The sequence below is a fragment of the Anneissia japonica genome, unplaced genomic scaffold (genome assembly GCF_011630105.1).
Source record: "Anneissia japonica isolate Jap-2015-1 unplaced genomic scaffold, ASM1163010v1 scaffold287852_len814684_cov197, whole genome shotgun sequence".
Taxonomy (NCBI): domain Eukaryota; kingdom Metazoa; phylum Echinodermata; class Crinoidea; order Comatulida; family Comatulidae; genus Anneissia; species Anneissia japonica.
In genome coordinates this window covers 204,431-226,821 of record NW_022704998.1, presented here as the reverse complement: position 1 = coordinate 226,821, position 22,391 = coordinate 204,431, and the positions used below count along the sequence as shown (strand labels likewise).

General features: G+C 31.4%; 2 protein-coding genes across 3 annotated transcripts in view; both read left to right on the top strand.

Annotated features, from left to right (window-relative positions):
- Positions 1-1,324: 1,324 nt before the first annotated feature.
- Positions 1,325-13,096, top strand: LOC117105146 (endoplasmic reticulum mannosyl-oligosaccharide 1,2-alpha-mannosidase-like). 2 transcript variants are annotated; one of them, XM_033246209.1, is made up of 10 exons: positions 1,325-1,594; positions 3,276-3,461; positions 3,847-3,921; positions 4,374-4,503; positions 6,253-6,438; positions 6,696-6,844; positions 7,299-7,675; positions 8,210-8,333; positions 8,428-8,625; positions 9,373-13,096. In XM_033246209.1, the coding sequence occupies exons 1-10, from the start codon at positions 1,592-1,594 to the stop codon at positions 9,718-9,720; spliced, it is 1,776 nt and encodes a 591-aa protein (XP_033102100.1). In that variant the 5' UTR covers positions 1,325-1,591; the 3' UTR covers positions 9,721-13,096. The 2 variants fall into 2 exon arrangements, with proteins under 2 accessions (XP_033102100.1, XP_033102099.1); XM_033246208.1 differs by lacking the exon at positions 1,325-1,594 and adding an exon at positions 2,631-2,837.
- Positions 13,097-21,072: 7,976 nt separating this feature from the next.
- The window catches only part of LOC117105161 (extracellular serine proteinase-like), a gene marked incomplete in the record, with an annotated part of 11,203 nt that continues 9,884 nt past the window's right edge, over positions 21,073-22,391 (top strand). Inside the window, 2 exon segments of the mRNA XM_033246231.1 lie at positions 21,073-21,409; positions 21,579-21,725. Coding sequence (XP_033102122.1) covers positions 21,083-21,409; positions 21,579-21,725 — 474 coding nt within the window.

Genomic DNA, 22,391 nt, shown 5'->3' with positions numbered 1-22,391 from the left:
ATTCCAAAATCAGATAGATGTGTGTCATTTTTTGTTTTATTTTATTACATAAAATATCAACCATCTTTTCTAACATACTGTTAACAAAAATGGAAACATTTATGTTATTCAGTGTTTTAACAATTTTCTATTTTATTCTACATTTTAATTACTGATTAATTGTAATTATAGTAACTTATAAACCACCATTTATTTTTTCTGATATATGTTCTGGTTTACATTTAAGATATTTAATTAACATTTGTAGCTTACAACTTCAGCCAACAATTTAGAAAGAATGAACTTATTATTAGATAATATTTTATTGACAATGGAACATTATATTTTGTTGACAATTTAATTTTTTTTACAATTAAAAATTAAATCAGATCTACAACCAACATTTTTTTGCTGAATAACAAGAAATATGGCTTGAGATTCATTTTGCTTCTATTGTTTCAGAATTTGTTAAAATTTAGAAAGAATCTTCATTAGTATATTGTATTTAAAAAGTATATTAAAGTTTGAAATATGTTGAGTTGGTCTCTGTTTTCTGTTAGTATTTGTGGTTTTATTAACATTCCTTTCATATCCAAATTATATGATATATATATATATATATATATATTTATATATATATATTTATATATATATATATCTATATTTTTATATATATATATATATATACGATAAAATAAGAAAGGCTGCATAGGCAAATGATGCATAAAATGAAACATAATTTGCCACATATTTCTTGAAAATATAGCGAGTACTTTCGGTGATAAACCTTTATCAAGCTGTGCCAGATAGGAAAACAAATACAACATATATATATATATATATATATAATGTAAAAACATCTAAAAGACAATGTACTCTCATTGAATATTGACTTGCGGGATATAAATTTATAAAAATATAATTAAATAAAACATATTTTGATCGCTCCTGCTATCTTTATCACGTTGCAGTGAGTAAACTTGGAAGATCTAGCATAATACACATTTTGTATATGTTATATTTAACCAATCAGAACCAAGTAAAATATACAATGAGTTGATTGGATCACAAAATGAAAGTGAATTAGAGGTATATAATATACAAATATATATATATACACTATACTATATATGTATATAAGAAGAGAAGAACTAGATTTATATATTTTTTATTCACCAAAGCCAACAGGTATTTTAGTTTATATTATTTACATTATAACTGATTTTTGAATACCCCAGTAGTCTGTAGGACATCTGTATTATTGCTATTAAAGTACACAGTATGCTTGTTTGAGGAACATGTACTATTAAATGCTTTATGTTATGATCATTGTTCTAGTAACATCCATACATGGACATTGTAATCTATGCGTCTTTGTCTGGACTTAGTAACGGCATTACTACTACACTTACTGCAAGCTATTTGCACAGAGTGCAATGAAGCAGAACCTTTTTGTCTTGCTCAGCAGATGGCAAAACAAACTCATTTCTTTATTTACTATTTATGGCCATGTATCACTGCTGAGAAACTGATATTCAGAAGCATTAATTTATCATAGCCTACTTTTGATTTGATTTAAATGAGCTGTATTTTGTAACTACAAGTTGTAGTTATGGTAAGTAATCGCATTTGATTACATTTTACAATATATTTGAGATGACTATTTAATTGATGCTCTGCATTTTGTGTCCTGAACACCTGAACCACCTCTTTTTAGTCCAAGTTTCAATTTCTATTCCGGGCTATGTATCAGTGCTGAGAAAGGACTGATATTCCAGAAGCATTTAACCAGGGAGTTGTTATAGTCACTACAACAACTCCCTGATTTAACATAGCCTACTGTGATTTGATTTAAGTGAGCTGTGTATTTTCTAAATACAGGTAATTTTAATGCCGTAGTAATGGATTTGATTACATTTTACAATATATATGAGATGTCTATTTTAATTGATGCTCTGCATTGTGTGCTGGAAGCCTGGACCACCTCTTTCTTTTTTTTTCTTTTTTTTGTAAAGTCTCGATTATCTTTAAAAGTGTTATATTAATGCAAAGCTATTGAAGTTAGGAAAACTTAATAACGGTTTTTGTGTTATAATGTTAGAGTGTAAAATATTGAAATATTTTATTTCCAATTACTTTATGAAAATATATATATATATATAGGGCTCTGTTATATTTAAATAGTATTCCTAATATTATTCGGCATTCTATTGATTATTTTTGCTGTTATTCAAATAGGTTTAAAGAATCCATTGCAATCATATAAATCGGGGTTTTTTATATGTATTTCATATCTAATTTTAAGCTATTACCTGTATTGCTATTATAGTACCTGTATTGAAAGTATAAAGTAAAAAACAGCAGCATTTTGAGACTAAAAATATATAGTTTATTCTCTAGCTTTCGTCCACACAGCGGACTTCATCAGGAGACTGTACCTGTATTGTAAGTTGTATTTTTGATGTATGTGAGTGCCCCAAATGATCAGCTTTGATGGATGAGCTACCCTCCTTAAATATGGTTGCAAATATAGATAATAAAGATATTAAATAGATTGACAACAGAAATGAGTGAACTACCAAATCTTTCATGGCGTATTAAGTACCGAGACATTGAGGGCCTCCTCCAAAATCAACATTGACAACTATTGATGATGTGTCCTTTGGGTCCAGCCTACCGTGTGGTTTGCGTTGCATGCATGCTCGACTCGGTGGTCTGTTGTTGTGTTCGCTCGAGTGTATGTCAATGGGCTAGCTGGAGGTTTCAACATGTATGGTTCCCCAAACAAACGTAATTTCATTTCATTCACTGTCACAGAAGATGACAGTAAGTCAGTGAAAAGACAATCATGTTGGAGGGTAAGTTTCAAGAGAGTACAGTGGCAGAAAACGAACCCAAAAAGCTAGGCTAGGCCTACTCTGTCCCTAGCTTACTACTACTTTAAGGCCAGGCTTGGCCAGCTAAAAAAGGTTCCCCTAGTCTCTTCTGGGCAAGTAGGGCAGGAGCTGGGCCTGCTGCCTAGCTAGGAGGAGGGCTACCTAACCTATTCTTCCTATTTCTAGAACAAGTTAAGCTTGGGCCAGTGTACTTAAAGGTTACTTATTATCTAGGCCGGGGCTGGCCCACCAGCTGGGCTTTTTATTTACCGCCACAGCAAAATTAGTTAAGCATCCCCTTTTAATTGACCCGTTAATTTATAAAATATTTCACTGAAAAATTTATCTTTTTAATTTTAGGTAATTGATTGTGTTGCATTGATTCACAAAATCACATTGCTCTATGTTCTTGCTCAACAGGTTTGGCGCAGAATGTCAAGGCTACAAAGAAACATAATTTCTATGTCCTTAGCTGTTGGTGTAGTTGTCTCTATTTACATATTATTACACAGAAAAACTTCAACAGGTAGACAAGATCCAATGAATCAACCTCCATGGGGACAAATAGGTGTGGATTATTTTCATTTTGAGAATGATGTACAGCAGGTGAGGTTATTAGCATAATATTTAAAATTAATTTGAGGTGAGCGATTGCATTCCGACACTATTGCTCAACACCACCACTAGCACTATCAACACCATTTACTACCGTAAATCCTTTAAAAAAGGAAAGCACCTTGGTTGAGAAATTTGTACTAGTTAATTATATTCTTTGAATATCTGTCCACTATTAAGTTTTATGATGTAATTTGCATATATATATATATATATATATATATGGGCAAGATTATACCATATCGTACACATAAACCTCAAAGAACATGACATTAATTTCCTTTCCACTGTGGTTGCGTTTTCAGCTTGTCCATTTTGGTTGTGTTGATTTGAGAATTGAATGCTCTTAAATATAGTGTATGTTTTTTTTTATTAGAGAAACGGAAATGTTGGTGGCAAGAAGGATGAAACCGTGATTGATGGTCCTGGTGGTCCAGACATAGCGAATCAGGTTACTAAACACTTCAGTGTTTACATATATTTTTTCACTTCAATTTAAGAATTCATATACAGTAACTAGAATTTCATTATGAAACATGTTAATGATGCCAGTTGTGATATGACAATTGGCTAAAGCCCACACATTTGTGCATCCCTCATTGCTCATCGACGAATGCATATAAAGAAAAATATTTTTTTTTAAAGTAAATATTACTGTGCTGGTAAATCTGATTATAATCCAAATATAATGTGTTTGTACAATGTCACAATATTATATCACTTGATAATGTCACAATATTATTAGGTGACTAGACGTCATTTTATGATGTCATAATATTATGTTTACGTTATTATGAAGTCAGTGATATGTTGATTTTGTCTTATCTTCTATGATGTCACAATGACATTTTGATGACTGTCACATCTCCTTATGTTACAATAACGAGTCACACTTTTCTTTAGGGCGATCAAGATAACAGGGTTGATGAACCTGTGATACACCAACCAGCTGGTGGTGATGATGATGACGGTGAAGATGATAATGTTGATAAGATTGCCAATGAACGACCAAACAAAAGTCAACCAAAATATGGTAAAGTGAGCAAATGTAAGTAATGCATTGTTACATCATCATCATTATTAAATATTATTATTACTATCATTTTTATCAATAATATATTTTTCTTGCATCATTAAAAGCTGTCTCTTATACACATCTAGATGTGTATAAGAGACAGATAATGTACAGTGTGTATAATTGCAGGATGTGCAATCGGGAAGAGTTGTAATTAAGTCAGCATCTGCTAGATTCATTAGTACGCTATCAGCATTGTAGAGTGGAATGTGTGTTATGAGTGCATTGGTAGAGAATTTTTTCACAGTGTCACATGAATCATTAAATGAGGCATAGCCGAGGCTAATGAAAGAGTCATATTTTTCATAGCAGTCGCCTGCAAATGCCATTATATTAACTTCTTCTTCTTCTTCTGTTTAGGAGCAAACTTCATTGTTGAAGGCTACTGCTCCACAAGCTCTAGCTTAGGTTGCAATTTTTATGCATACGGTTTGTTGTGCAGACCCTAACGTGTATTTGCATACAAAAATCAACAATTTTATTTTACTTATCTTAATACTTTAAACAGTCACTAATATTAATGATAATACTAATGATAAAAATAAAGATTAATACATTTAATAATACTAATGTTGTATAATATAGCAGAATACACAATACCTAATAGTTCGCTTTACTTGTTGTGTAATTCAACTGATGTTCTTGTGATGTATTTAAATTGATGTTCAATAACTCTGCATGTAGAATCACATATCCTATGTATATAGGATGTGTTGTTGAATGTTTTTACTAATACTAGAAAGCACAAAAATTGCTCTCATTTGAAGTAACTATTTAACCATGAAAATACCCTATAGGTTAACTACAAGTGGTTGGCGCATCGGTTGTGGCTTGGACTTCCCACCTTGAGGTCGGGGGTTTGAAACTCTCGCTGTGCAAGTCGAGTGTGTCCTTGGGCAAGGCACTTTATCTACAGTTGTTTCTCTCCACCCAGGATTATAAGTGGGTACCTGGTAGGTTCAAACACAACCATGCGCTGATTACAGCTGCAACATTATGGGGCATGAGTGTTGTTCCATGTGCCTGATCCAGTGACCGGGGGTAATAATGTAAAGCGCATAGAGGTTAGTCTACAATATGCGCTATATAAGTCAACAATTATTATTATTATTATAACTAAAGAATGTTAGTACTTACAGCATGTTTTTTATTTTAGGTACCCTAAATAACTAAATATTATATTGAATGTAGAATGTTCCTACTGGAGAGCACAAAAAAGCTGTTCTCATTTTGAGTATTTAAGATTGGAAGATGCCAGCACATTGATCCCCCACAAATATGAGTTTTCCAGCACATTACTCACAGCAGTTCAAATGATAATGGTCCTATCTTATAGACAAAACAAAGTGTATACACTGTAGTAAGTAGTGGCTCCTGAAATTTGCTGACAAGATTGTCCCACTGGTCTTACAGGGGGTCCAAAGCAAGGGGTGGCCTGGAACTTTGGTCAGGATCCTGGAATAGAATCCCTGGTGGAATTAACAAGGAGAGAGTATGGTTTAGGATGGCCAAAAATTGTGCTTTTAGACCAGAATATTATGGACTGGCAATGACAATAACTTTGACTGGATTGGCAAAATATTTTTAGTCTGACATCCTTGTTGTGGCATTGGACAAAGGGTATTAATTTCCCCTGACCCCTACGCTGCCACCGAATATAAAGTATATCAAATTGATTAATAACAGATTTCTTTATTATTTTTGTAGGCCCACAAAATGAGAAGCAGGAAGCCATAGTGGCTGCCTTTAAGCATGCTTGGAAGGCTTACAAGGCATATGCATGGGGGCATGATGAGTTAAAGCCAGTCTCCAAGTCCTGGAATGAATGGTTTAACCTAGGCTTGACGATAGTGGATTCTTTAGATACTATGATCATTCTAGGCCTTGAAAAAGGTAACTAAAATTTTTCTATTTAAAAAAAATATTACATTACTCTATTATTATTATTATCATCGTCATATAAAATTTTTTTATGAAACCAGATGGATATTTTATTTTCCATCATTATTGTTTTATCTTAATTTCATTTGTCTTATTGTTTTATTTTTCTAAATATTCTGAAATAGATAGACAAAATACCATAATAACATTCATTCAACGGTCTGCCTGCTCTAATTGTATAATAAATTTAAAAACTTATTGTTCTCCAGAATTCAAAGAAGCAAGAGATTGGGTTGCTAACGATATGAACATCAAACCACGCAAGGATGTGAATTTGTTTGAAACGACGATACGAGTGTTAGGGGGATTATTATCAGCCTACCATTTATCTGATGAACTAGTATTCTTGGAAAAAGCTGTTAGTTTTGCACTCATCATCAAATCAATACTAAATTGTTTTATTTATATTCATTTTTCTTTTGTGGTGACTAAAATTAAAGAAAATGACAATGAATATGATGATGGCAATTGACATGATGATGTAGATGAAGATCATCAAGTCAATATTGATGATGATGATGACTGGGATGATGGTAGTGATCCTCATCATCAAGTCAATATTGATGATGATGATGACTGTGATGATGGTAGTGATCCTCATCATCAAGTCAATATTGATGATTATGATGACTGGATGATGGATCCTCATCATCAAGTTGATAGTGATAACAATGATGGTGGTGCTGATGACAAAAATGATGATGGGGCGACTTTAAGAACAGTAATAACAAAGGAGAGGCTGGGGATAATAACAACCCCTTTTATTTAATAAATAAACAATGTGCATCTTCTTAATTTTTTTTTTTATTCAGAAGTTACTTGGAGATGAATTATTACCATGTTTTAACAGCAAGTCCAGCATACCTTTTGCTGACATTAATTTAATGACTGGGGTTGCTAAAGCGCCCAAATGGGGTCCAGATAGCACAGTTTCAGAGGTTACAACCATACAGCTGGAGTTCAGGGACCTGAGTTTTACAACAGGTGATATGAAGTATAAAAAAGCAGTTGATAAAGTTAGCAAGCACATTCACAATCTACCGAAGGAAAGTGGTCTTGTTCCCATATTCATTAATGCAAACACTGGTCAGTTCCGTGCTCGTTCAACCATTACATTTGGCGCCCGTGGAGATAGTTATTATGAATATTTATTGAAACAGTGGGTTCAGACAAGCAAAAGTGAGCAAATGTAAGTAATGCATTGTTACATCATCATCATTATTAAATATTATTATTACTATCATTTTTATCAATAATATATTTTTCTTGCATCATTAAAAGATCATCATTAAATTATCAGTATATGGTTTAATCATTTCCATTGTCACTTGCATCCTTATAATATATTTATTATGTTTTTGGGTATTTGTTAAGGATGGTAAGGTGCAAACTGTTTAAACAATTTCTGAAATTCGTGTTGCTATTAGTTCTTTTATAAATGTTCTTACTATTGTTATAAAAACTATTCAAAGTATTATTTAATAATTATGATCATTTTTTTATTGTTTTTTTTATATTAAATAAAATACACAATAAATATACATATAGTGAATGTCATATTTATTATTTTTTTGTAATTCTCAACTTTGTTAGCATTTACCACAATAATATTGCATCATAATTGTTGCCATTTATTACCATCTGAACCATTGAATCATAAAGAGTAATAACAAATAATTATTAAATTTAATAATACCATAAAATTAAATTTTGGTTGTCTTAGGTTTGTTGATGACTATCTAGAAGCTATGGCAGGAGCCAAAGAGAAATTGGTGCGGACATCTGAACCAAATAAATTAACTTTTGTTGGAGAATTGTTAAGTGGAGATCGTTTTTCTGCAAAAATGGTAGATATATTCTTTAAAACTCATTCTAAAGATTCTATATAATCCAAAAATAATATTTGTTAAACAAAATTCCTTTGTTCTGTTGTTTTCCTAGGATCACTTGGCTTGTTTCCTGCCTGGAACGCTAGCCCTCGGTTACAAGAATGGACTAGATGAATGGCATCTACAACTAGCAAAAGATCTTATGCACACTTGCTACCAAACATATGCATTTACTGCGACCAAATTAAGTCCAGAGATTTCTCATTTTAATATGGTACCAGGGGCACGTACAGATGATATAATTATTAAGGTTTGTAATTTCAGTCATGAGTCAGTTGCTCAGATATTATTATGTCCACTGCGATAAAAAACATGTAATAAGAAATCTGTATTTTTCTCTCTTTTGGGTCTGTTGCTCTGGTATTGTAATTTTGTCTTGTTTGTGGGCATAGATACACAGGATTTGAAAGTTTAATGATTTCTTATAATAAAATTAAATTTTTGACTTATCAAGATAGCCACCACAAATTTTTCTTTTATTTTTGTTATGTCCACTGCTGCGATAAAAAACTTTCTCTCACTGTTAATTATGTTTAAAGCGTTTTTAATCTGATTACCCAACTATTTACATCGTAAGCATTTGGATTTAGAACAGAGACCTAAGGACGCCCCCATTACTTTTTGACCATACAAATCCATATTTTTATTTTCTCATCTGCCAAATGTATTTGGCAAAACCATTTTGCTAAATGAGAAAAAAAAATCTTCCAATCCCCTGACAATTTTTTCAAATGAAGTTAGATAAAACAAGGATTTAAAAGTCTTGCTGTGTATACACACAAATGATTTACAGTGCGGGTTAGTTACCTAATGAATATCACATTAAAACCATTTCTTTCTCATAAGTCTGGCATCAAAGGTAGCAATCAAACATTAGGTTCTGTAGCCTTCATATACTTCTTTTGCATCAATTTTACACTACCCCCTCTATTGACCCTATATGCATTTGAACCCTATCAAATAGCTGAATACTTATTTGTTTTTCTTCCCTTCACAGCCTGCTGATGCACACAACTTACTACGCCCTGAAACAATTGAAAGTCTACTATACTTGTATCGTATAACAGGTGATAAATTTTACCGTCAATGGGGCTGGGAGATATTCCAGGCATTTGAGCGCCATACAAAATTACCCTACGGCTATTCATCAATAAGCAATGTTCAAAATGCAAAAAATCCTGGAATTCGTGACAAAATGGAAAGTTTTTTCTTAGGGGAAACCTTAAAGTACCTTTTTTTGTTATTCAGTGATGATAAAGATTTATTTCCCTTTGAAAAATATGTATTTAATACAGAAGCCCATCCTTTACCAGTTCGTGATTTCCTGGGGAAGGCAGTGCAATAAATCATGTTTATATAAAATTTTAAAATTTAAAAGATATGGAGGTATTTATTTTTACGTCTATAAACGAAAAATCCTTTTGCTACTCATGATATCAAAAAAAGCATGTGGACTACGAGATCTCGCAAGGAAAGTAGTGTTTATTTCAGAAGTAATAAAGTATATTTCTTACAAGGAATGGGGTAATTTCACAAGGAATAATGTACAGTTTATATCTTACAAGGAGTACTGTATACAGTTTCACATAGAGTGAGGTATTTATTGCACAAGGAATTAGGTATTTATTTAATTAGGACTGTTGTATTTATTAGGGAATAAGATTCAGTTTATATCTCGCAAGGAATACTGTATATCACATAGAATGAGGTATTTATCTCGCAGGGAATTGGATAGAATTTATCTAACAAGAACCGAGGTATTTATTTCATTTATGTAGCAAGATGATATACAGTATATCTCACCTAGATATTTCAGTGTATAGGGTATCTATCTCACAAGAAATGAAAAAAAAATATGTCTTTCAATGAATGAGATCCAGTGATCGTTTTAGAAGGAATAAAATGTTCATTTTTCAAGAAATAAATATTTATTTCACAGAGAAACGAGATAAATATCTCACAAGGAATGAGATATTTATCTTTCAATGAACTAAATGCTTATCTCACCAAGAATGAGATTGTTGTCTTTCAAGAAATTAGATCCTTAAGAAATGAAATACAGTATTTCCTGAAGACATGGATTGTTATCTTGAAAAACCTCGTATGTTCTCATATAAAGACTGGTAATGAAATTTCATTATTTTTTCAGATTTTATAATTTGTAGTGAAAACATTTAAAGAAATTATGTTTCCAAAAAGGATGCTGTACTCCAAAGAATTAAGGAAAAACATTTTTTTCCATCAAAAATTTAAAATATTTATTAAAGCAATAGACAATCTTTTAAATAGATAATTACTTCATTAAGATTGAGTGAAACTGCAATAGCCGATTCACTGTACAGAAAAATGTTACATGCCTTCCAAGCTAGGGATGACTTGCTAACGTCACCTGCACATTTCGTTCATACGAATGCGTAGGTGAGGTGAGCATGTGTCGCATGTAAAATCTGTTTAACACTGTATATCAGTTGTTTAGCAAGGTTTGTACTTACTTGGGTGAAGACAACTGTATCTTGTTATTCAGTAATAGCTTGGGGAGCCTGTGTAATATATAGCTCATGTCCTTTGTAACATTTTTTTGTGTGTGGATGGTGTACAATATAACAATGTATATTATTTATAGGGGAAAGTATACATGTTATAAACAAAACAATTTAATTATGATGCCATATAGAAAGAGCAATGTACACTCAATTTGTATGGTTAAATCTTAATGAGCAAAATGTTTTTTCAGTGCAGACTTGTTAACATCTGCACTGTGAAATAAGCACTGCAAGCCTACTCTATATATTCAAGGTGGATTAGGTGCTATATAAATTTCATGTTATTGTTATGTTATTATTATTATTATTGTTGATATTATAATTATTAGTAGATTAGCAAGTACCTATTTTTTATGTATAAGGTGAATCTTGATAAACTAGAATGAGTGAATCTTATATCTCTTAATAGAGAAAAATCTTACATATTTCTTTATAATATTAATTTTCTTTATTACAAGAAAATTGAATAATCTGCCTTGCAGATGTTAAATTCCATTTAATAAGTGAGTTATGGGGTCATTCATATTTTTATAATTTTCAAGGGAGTTCAAAACATAACTCTTTTTTGCGGCCATCATCATTATTTTATTTTTTTAAAGAGAGTATATACACAGTTGACCTCCTCCCCTAGCATTGGCCTATATTGTATATTCTTGTGAAAATGATGAGAAAATGTATAACATGTAACATTTCAGGTATTTAAATCAGCATTCATTTTTACAAGAAATTTTTAATAGCTTTGGTACTGAAAAAAATATATAATGAGTGTACAGATTTGAGATGGCATTTTATTATATTCATAAGAAACTTAACGTTTTTGAAATATACTGTATATTTGTAATTTAAATGTAATGTAATGAACTTGCTATGATACTAAATTTTAGGTACTGTTTGGCCTTTTTATATTTGATATGATCAATTTTCTCTCCAGTTGCTCCCTCCTTACTCTTCTCGCTTTCCTCCCTCATAATTTACCGCTGCCACATGTTACTCCTCTCCGATCCCCCATCCTGTCTCCACCACCTTATCATTTAATTCATTAATATATATATACAGTATATATATAATGTGCCTTTTTATTCAATTTATTTACTTATGGCATTGATTTAGGTCAAAAAAGGGTTTGTGTTGCCCAACATGATTGATTAAAAATGTTTTTTTTTTTTTTTTAATATATATACTTTTTCTATAAGATGAGTTCAATATACTGGTATAATATAAAAAAAATGCCTTTTCAAACTTCTATTAAGTAATTAGATACCTTGCCCATAGATTTTAACCATTGGCTACCATTATACCAGCTAAATAATGCATGGACATAAACATCGCTTGGCCTTTTTGTCTTTGGGATGTGATTACAAGTGAATAGATGAAAGAGTGAGTAAGAGTTGCATATTTCTTTTATTTATAAATGAGGATTTTGTAGGTATGTGTTTTTTTCCACACAGTTATGTTGCATTCATGACAGCATATCAACATACACAACTTTTATCTACTTAAGTATTTGTATATTAACAACTGAATTGTAATGAATAGAGAATAAATTGTAATGAGTTTCTTAAATCTAACTATTACCATTATTTGGATAAGATATAAAAAAGTCATTTGCTTTTAGTATGTGTAATTATTTTATAATGTATTCTCTGCTGCTATAGCAACACCAGGGTTGTGCCCTCCTGCAATCGGTATATTTGATCATGTACTGTACCAACCATTCCTTCATGGTATGCTGTACCGACTACAAGGTTGTGTCCTGCAATTATTTGACCATGTGAGTACAGTACACTAGTATGTATGCTAGCTCTACACCAAGTTACTACAGTCATGGAGGATATTTCCTCCATGCTACAGTAAAGGACTGCCTGGAATCAATATAATTGAACATCTTGGGAATACAGTGTATGATTACTGACAATGAAACAGTTCACTTCAATCAGCTTAGTTGTTGCTCTGGATTTGTGTAGTATTTTTCTTATAAACATCATTTGTAATACAATGTTAGTTTACATTGCTATTCTTATTGGGTTATCTCATGCTATCTTAGGTGAGACTTGGTTAATCAATTTAAAAAGTTCTCTGGGGGTTTTTTTACTCAAAAATTAGTTATAGATTTGGATTATATTGATTTAAAATTTTATACTTTTTGTTGATGTTCCATTAAATTATTTTTTAAATTGACATTTTAGTGACTTTTTTGTACCAAGTTTTTATCCAAGGATGTCGAAATGTAGGGGGAGGTGATTTCTCAGATTAGGGTATAAAGCCCTGTTCACACTACGACGATAACGATTAACGATAAAAATAGAAAATAAAAGAAATAAGAGAAGTATTCACACTAGCAAGATTCGATAACGTTTTATCGTGCATAGTATAAAAAATATTTTCACAAATCAAGTCAAATGACGTCATAATCATGGGAAAACGATAAATAATATTTTATCATTTTCCCACAATAATATGGCGTCATTTTATTTGATTTGTGAAAATATTTTTTTTTTATCTTATACACGATAAAACGTTATCGAATCTTACTAACTACAGTAAATCTTTTCCGAGCCACTAGGGCTCATAGGGTTGGAGCTAATCCCCAGTTTCTATTGATGTTGGTTGACATCAGTATGACGGGAAAGGTCTCGATTGTAGTTGAAGCGGGTTTGGAAAACTTTGTTACATACGTTGCAAGTAAGCGTTGGCTGTAAAACAAAATATGGGAGATAATTTAAATAGAATTACTGGTACGTTATTTCAGCCCCATTAGAATATGTCTATATTAACTTACAATAATCATTATTGTGCCTATCAATCATTTTTGCATAAACATACAGAACATCAAGAGAACACATTGTCAAAGTTGTTTGGAAACTAATCCATAATTCTATATTTACTGCAATAGGAAGTTTATAGAATAATGCAACACCTTAGGGTGCACTGAGTTTAAGTATAAATAATAAGAATGTCACTCCAAAACAAAAATTGACCGTAAGGCCATTTTATTCTACGTTTCGCTAAGCATCATTAGAAATAATACATAATACACCAAATAAACTATATACAGTACAATACAATTATATAGTGCTCATATTTGATGACTTATGAACTTACCTTCATTATTCAATGTTTGATTGAAATCAATAGATAAAATGCTAGATAGAAATATTTTGATATCTAAAATATAATAACAAGAAATAACCACCCAAAATCTGGCAAAGGAATTTTTGTATTTACAATATTTAAACACACATAATTATACAATGAACACATAGGCCTAGGTGATTATGTGTAATATATTGGGGAAAATGCCCGATATTTTTTCAAAGACTTACAAAAGTATATGACATTATATCTAAAAATCAGAGAAGCCTAAAAACCTATTTTGTTTTGGAATACTATTAAACAATTGACATTACTTTATATTGCCTGATCAAAATTAACTGACCACAAGGCACTTACTGGCACTAAGATTATTATTAATTAAGAAATATAGTCCCTACATTAATTGGAAATGCTTATAAAACTGTATCCGGTTGCATAATGTTATAGGGGTAGTGACTTTCAAAGACGTATTTTATGAAGAAATGTTACACATCTGAATAATAGTAGAACGAAAGATCGCCCAGATATAACATTACAATTAAACACCAATATGCTATCGCTATACGTATTTTTTTTTTATTCATTGACCTATAATATTAATAATCATAATAAAAGATGTCGCTATATAGTCATAGAAAAAAAGGTTCGCTAGTCATAATAAAAAGGGTCCGCTATTCATAATAAAAAAGGAGCCCTCTTACAACCGCTAATGTAGAAATCAACAGCTAATGTAGTAACAACCGTTGATGTAGCACACTCCACAGCTTAGTAAAACTCCCCGCTAATGTAGAAACACCAACAGCTTATGTAGTAAAAAGAAAATCAACCCCAGCTATAGAACGCTTAACAGCTAATGTAGTAACGAAAATTGCCTCACAACTACTATCGCCAGATAATGTTAAATGTAGTATAAAATCTTATATAAATAACATATAATAGGTTACCAGCTTTGAACTATCACGTCTTCAAATTATTATGTCTGCATTTCGTCGAAAAATCACGTAACATTGTTTTACTCTAAACTCATGGAGAAAAAGAAACTTAACCTTTTTCGGTAAAATTACAATTTTAAAATCGCTTGGGCTATCAAAACTTGTCTATAATGCGAGACACACCCGAGTCTGTTATAAAAGATGTTGAGAGTATTATTTATGAATTTTTTGGGATAAACAAATTGAGAAAATAAAAGGCTAATTTTAATCAATGATTATGAACATGGTGGTTTAAAAGCCCCAGACTTTAGATCCCAAATAAAATCATTACACATTGCTTGGCTTAACCAAAATGCAAAATTATTTAAAATTAAAATTTTGCATTAACACATGGGCTGTGTATATATATTGGTTTGGCTCTGTAATCATTAGTGGTCGTGGGACTAGTTTGGGCCCTACCTAAGCTGGACGAACGTTTCGTTTGGGTCGAATACCCTAGCTGCACTGATGAGGCCTGGAAGGCCGAAACGGATCCGTCTGCAGATATTGGGATTCCTTCCAGTGGATGCTGAGTTTATTTTGTCATTCTGATCGGATTTTCTCTACTGTTCCGTTTTAATTTTAAATAGTTTTGCATTATGTGGCCGTTTGCTGTTTTATGGGTTTTCCCCATTTGTCTTTTAAGGGGTGTGTTTGTGTTTTTTTTTTTAACTGAACGAGGGCTTAGTCTTCTTTAAAAAACTTGATACAGGTATAAGTCTGTCTCTTATACACATCTAGATGTATATAAGAGACAGTATATATATATATATATATATATATATATATAATGTAAAAACAACCACTGAAATCCATTCATACTAGTTCAGACACGTTCAAAATGCCGTCACTTTCCTGAATTATCTTTTTTCACCACACAATAACTGGCCCTCTTTTGTTCCAAACGAATAATACGAAGACATGTGTAGACCTATAGGCCTAATTGCAGTTGATTGATTTTATTCAGAAAATAATAGGCAAACTATAATACTAGTACATCATAGTTAGGAAATAGTCAAAGTGAGGTTTATGAATTTAGTTAGGGGTTAGACAATTTTTAATTTGGTACTACACTTGAACTAAATACGTTTTATTCAGCACACAATACCACCGAAAATATGTACTCGTCCAATATCCTACAGTGGAACTTAGTCATTTATATTAGGCCTATGCAAAAAAATAAACAAAATAAATGGCTCATCGACTAAAAAGTAAAGGAACCATTGTCACAGCTCTGTTTACCTTCACTTTGAAGCCAGTGGTGACGACAGGCTATTATAATTCCAAAATAGGGTCTAAAAATTCAACAACCGCTTGCGTTTTTACAACATAGTACCGTAAGTTCAGACACGTGCAACAGGACGTCACTATGATAATACAATTATGACAAACGGAAACTGATATCTATAAGAACATTAATACCTAAGCACCACCAATATTTTTAAGTTGCTTTTTTTTAATTTTAATTTTTTATCTTTATTATTATTATCATTATTATTATTATTATTATTATTTTTATTATTATTATTATTATTATTATTATTATTATTATTATTATTATTATTATTATTATTATTATTATTATTATTATTATTATTATTATTATTATTTATAATTAATTTGTTTGATGGAACGTTGCCATTTGGCTTTATTTACCGAACCATTTGTTCCGTAATGATTTTCGTAGTTGATTTTGGTCTTTTGGATGCACCATCATTTTGAATGTGTGCCACAGTAATAAAAGTCATTCCAAATAAAAACTAAAAAGCTACACGATAGCTAGTCCTCTGTTGTTTCAAAAGATTAACAAAAAGACCTTATCTAAGCCTGTTGCATTTGTTCGATTTTATACATGATTTTATTCAGCACGCAATACCAGCGCTACTGTCCGATTATGTACAGCAAAACTGTGTCATTTATAGCATACAAAAAAATAATACAGTAAACTGAATTAATTAATGGCCAATGACCAGCTAAAAACCAGAGGAAAAAACCATCACAGCTCTGCAGTGTTTACCTTAAGTTTGAAGTCAGTGATGACTTTACTACATATCAAACAATATTATTTAATTCCAATGTAGGTTTTAATAAAGAAATCTAAAAAAAGACCTACAAAAAAATAAAGAATGTAAAGCACATGTAGATGGCCCTTTCTTCCCCTAAAACACTACTACAAAGACTTGTCGACTGACCCACTACAGTTGATTGAATTTATTCAGCACCCAATACTAGCGAATATACTCGTCCAAATATCATAGCAAAAATTTGTCATATACAAAAAATAGCCCACAAACAACTAAAAAGCAGAAGAACCTTCATCTCAGCAAAATCAACTATTGAAAGAATAAAATATCACACAACCAACTAAAATGCAGAAAAAGAAGCAGCATATAGCTCTGCCAAACTAGCACATGAGGACAGCCTTTACTATAAAACATTATTCCTAAATTCCAATAATAGTTTTTAATAAAGAAATCTACAAAATGTAACAACCGACAGCGTTTTTACAACACAGCAAGTTCAGCCTCGTTGAACATGACGTCACTGTTTGGCTTATCCTATAAGACAATTATGACAAGGAAACTGATTACACAATAGATGGTCCTCTTTTGTTCCAAAGACTTGTCTATACCTACTGCATTTAATCGATTTTATTCAGAACATAATACTGGTAGGAGTTTTGAATTTAGCTAGGGTTAGGTTATTTGAAAATCGGAAGAAAGCCACCCCTGTCGAAAGCCACCCAACAATGAATTACATTGTAAGGTGGGTGCACAATGGGTTGTTTGTCTTGATGTTAGTCTACAATAGGTTTTGGCTGTAGTGCTAGGAGTTTTTTTGTCAGACCTCTTTTATTCTTTTGTGTAGTATTATGAATTACAAACTGGGTGTATCCTACCTAGGCATAAACATTTAGTACTCCAAATGCAAAACTGGATAGCTTCTCTTAATTATGCAATTGAGTTGTTTCTAGTAAATATTTTTTTTTACAGTCAACATTTCATTTACTCTTTTTTTCAGTGTCATTTCATCTTTCTCACTTTTCTTATTTTATTACAAACAATAAATAAATATTAGTTTCCTTTCTTCTTTGTTACCAATGACAAATATATATTTATTTATTACAGTATTTATTTACTTTATTTACTATTAGCATTTATTTATTAAAATAAAGTAACGTAAAAATTTAGAATATTTTCACTTCCAGTGTATTGATATGACAATTATTCACAAATAAATATTTACTATTCATTACTAAATATATTCTTGATATAAAGGGATTTGCTATAAAGAGCTATATAATAACTTTAAATAATTTTATGTGATATTTTATTTGTTTGTTTTTACAATACCTTCAGTACTATTGATAAATATTACATTATAGTTATTATATCAGGTTTTTGTGATACTTGTATAAAGCAATGACTATATTTTATTTCTCGCTTTCTTTTTTTATTCCATAATAATTTTGTAATATTATTTATCCTTTCATTACTATTGATATATGCTGTATAAATAATTATTTTATCAGGTTGTGTGATACCTGTAGAATGCAATGACTATTATTTTCTTTTTCAGTGATATTTCACGTTTCATTATTCTTTAACATATCAAAAGTAACAGAACATAGCAGGTAACTACTACAGTATGTTAATGTTCATAATTATGGAACAAAAAAGTAATACATCTCAATCATGATTTTACCATGACTTACCTAAAATATAGTAACCCATGCTACAGTAACTCATTCTACAGGTTGTGAAAATTAAGTTTGTCTGGCCATGTAACATAAAGGCACTATTCTACTTATTCACCTTTATTTTTTTTAGTTTAATAATTAATTGTGATTTCTCAAAAACTTTAATCAAAAAATACATTGATGGGATTTATAATATATGGTTGTTATTTCGTTATTTCTGAAAGACCATATCAGTTAAATATAAAATGATATAAAAATCATTCATGAATATAACTGTTTTTGTTCAAATTGTAGGCCTAATACTACTGAATAAACCCATATTATTGAAAGAAAACAATATTATTTACCCCAAAAAAAGTTTATAATCTTATCCCCGGATATGTTCGGAAAAATATTTAGGTGAAAAATGCTTAACAAAAAATTATTACCAGTGACAAATATATATTTACTTATTTACTATTAAGCAAAATCATCTGTATACAATTCCACTTTCGCATGAAATAGCCCAATATATACATAATACGTTATAAGATAATTATTTACTGTTCTTTAAGTTTAAATTTACCATTGTGACCATATTTTTATTGGAAATTTCTTGAATTACTTTTTTTAAATAACATATTATTTCCCTTTCTTTATCAAATGACACACATCTAGGCCTGTTTATTATTATTATTATTGCAACAACTATGTTTGGCCAATAAAAACCTTCTTGAATTTATTTCTTTAGATAGGAGAATGTAATACAAAAATATTGTAAAATATGATTTGATAAAAAAACTTCCAATAAAAAATGTTTTAAGTAGGCCTATTGTACATTCTATTTTAGGCTTATAAGCAAAATATTAGTAGGGAAGGGAATGCTGTAACTTAATAAAATGTGTGAAAGTTTATGTAGCCTAAAACTATTTTAAATTTGTATATTCTGACTATGTATATATGGGAATATATATAAATAATAATAATAATTTTATCTTATGTTTTGACTAATTTTTATATAATAGTTCATAAGATTTAAGTTGAAATTTCGAAAGTTTTTAAATTGTTATAATATACTGTATACAATGACAGTTAAGTAAATGTAACTTTATTGTATTGTACATACGTATAGCCTGCGTATAGATAATAAATTCATAGATAATGTCATTTTGTGAAACGGACAAAATTCCTTAAACATGTTGTGGTAATTTAATCTTATGTTGTTTGCAAAAAAAGAAAGTGATTATTATATCTTTATAGTAGGCCTATTGTACATAGCTAATTACTGTAATGTCATTTGTGATAAAGAAAAGACAATAATATTGTAGTTGATTTTGAAATTACAAAAAAATGTTACTTATTTTTTGTAATCAAATAGGCCTATGTTGTGATATTTAATACTGTATTTATGTTCTTTGTAAAGAAAAGAAGAAAGCAAAAGAATGAATAAAATGTTGTAATTCCTTAAACATGTTACTTTAATCTTTGTGTTGTTTGCAATAAAAGAAAGTGAAAACAGTGAAAAAACTGTAAAAGTATCAAAGAGCAGTGAAAATTACTTCACTTTTAATTTAATTAATGGAAACAAAAAAATGAATTGATGATGTTTGCATTTGGAGTACTAAATCATGTTTATGCCTAGGTAGGCTACACCCAGGTTTTTAATTCATAATACATACAAGAGGTCTGACACAAAAAACTTTTAGCACTAAGCCAAAACCTATTGTAGACTAACATAAAAAAAACACCCCATTGTGCACCCCACCTAACAATGGTATAATCCATTGTTGGGTGACTTTCTGATGTAATCAGAGAAAGTGACTTTTCCTACGTCACTATACTTTTTTTTAAAACTCTGTGATATGTGTGACATTTCGACAGGGGTGGCTTGACACATGTAGTCATGTTTGAAATAATTAGGGCTAAACTCACCTGTTCTAAAAATTTAATAGGGTTGGGTAAAGTACTGTTGTACACAATGAAATAGGGTTAGGGTTAAAAACCCCTACACTAAAAATATAATATAGTTGGGGTTAAGTACTCTGCTCTAACAATGAAATAGGGTTAAACACCATGCTCAAAAAAATGGAATAGGGTTAGGGTTAAACACCCCTGTACTAAAAATGGAATAGGGTTAGGGTTAAACACCCCTGTACTAAAAATGGAATAGGGTTAGGGTTAAAACACCCCTGTACTAAAAATAGAATAGGGTTAGGGTTAAACACCACTGTACTAAAAATAAATAATAATCGTTTAAACACCCCTACTCATAAATGAAATAGTCATTTTATGTAAATTAAGGTCACGTGATGTCAAATGCAGGCTTCTGATTAGTTGAGAGCAACTCTGACCTGATATAAATCAATCCACATAGTTTGATTCATTTAGTCGGTCTATGCAAGGAACAAGGAACATATTACTATGAAGTTGTTGGTAGTTATCGGTCTAATTGGAGCTGTGTTAATATTCACAATGCCTAACCAAGTGAATTCATTGCCAACGAGGAGACGCAACCGGCCACGTCCTAGTCTGCCGCCTAGAGGTCGGCCCGGGCGTCCGCGCCCTCGACCACGTCCTACCCCGAATACCCCTACCTCGAATACCCCTACCTCGAATACCCCTATCCCGAATACCCCTACCCCAAGTCCCCCTGATTGCACGAGTATCGCGTCTGACAACAGCCCTGGAATGGCCCCACTTTACCGTGGCAGTTTGGATGGAAACCAAAATTATGTCATTATCATTAACGTGAGTTGTAAATTCATATTAATATAGAGGTTTTTTAATTAAAAGAATGCAAAATGTATACATACGGCATAAATATTGTATTCTATGAATAATTAATGACAAAATTAATTTAGGTACGTAAGATGGCTTGATGTTATGCGCACATTTCACTTTTTTTCTCTCTCGACAGAACGATGAGAACACCGAAACAATTGTGACACAAGTGGTTAACATGAGATCTGACAACAGGCGAGGTTTGCAAAACAGAATGCTCAAAGGGCCCTCAAATGGAATAAAGGCAGTCGTTTGTGATCTTAATGACGAAGAGTTAAACAGGGTAAGACCCAATACTGTAGTGTCCTTGACACGAATATAAATATAGTACACAATGATATCCAAAACATCAAGAACTTTATTTCTGCTATACTCAGATACGCGACTCAAATTGACCGCCTTTGTTAAGAAAGCACAGCTTATATACAGCATGCCAGGTGTACCTAATAATATTTAAATCTATCGTTACTCAAGAGGGCGCAATATGACAACAAATACCTTTGATATCTTTTACTATTTACTACCATTTCTCATGTTCTGTCCAAATGAAATTTACACAGGGGTTTATTTAAGAGCCGGCGGCCGGCGCATTCGATCGGCTACTACGATGTTTTCGCCGGCTACTTCAATCAATGCTGTACAAAAATTAATACAAAAACCACCAATATAAATAGCGCAACAGGCCTGTAAAGAACCTTATTTACCTACACGAAGTTAATTTGCAATAGTATGCACTCATTTTGATGTTCCTTTCTGTTGAAATTTCGTTAAAATGTCTACCAATTTTCAGACTCCATGTTTGACTTTCAGAACTCGCGGCGTAAACAAAGTTAAAGTTCAAAGTTCGGCAGTCGCGCCTGGGTGAGACATCAAAGAAGCCACGCCTCCAAATCACATGTTAGCCAATAAGATAATAGAAATTTCTCCTCCACCACGTGCTCAGGTGATG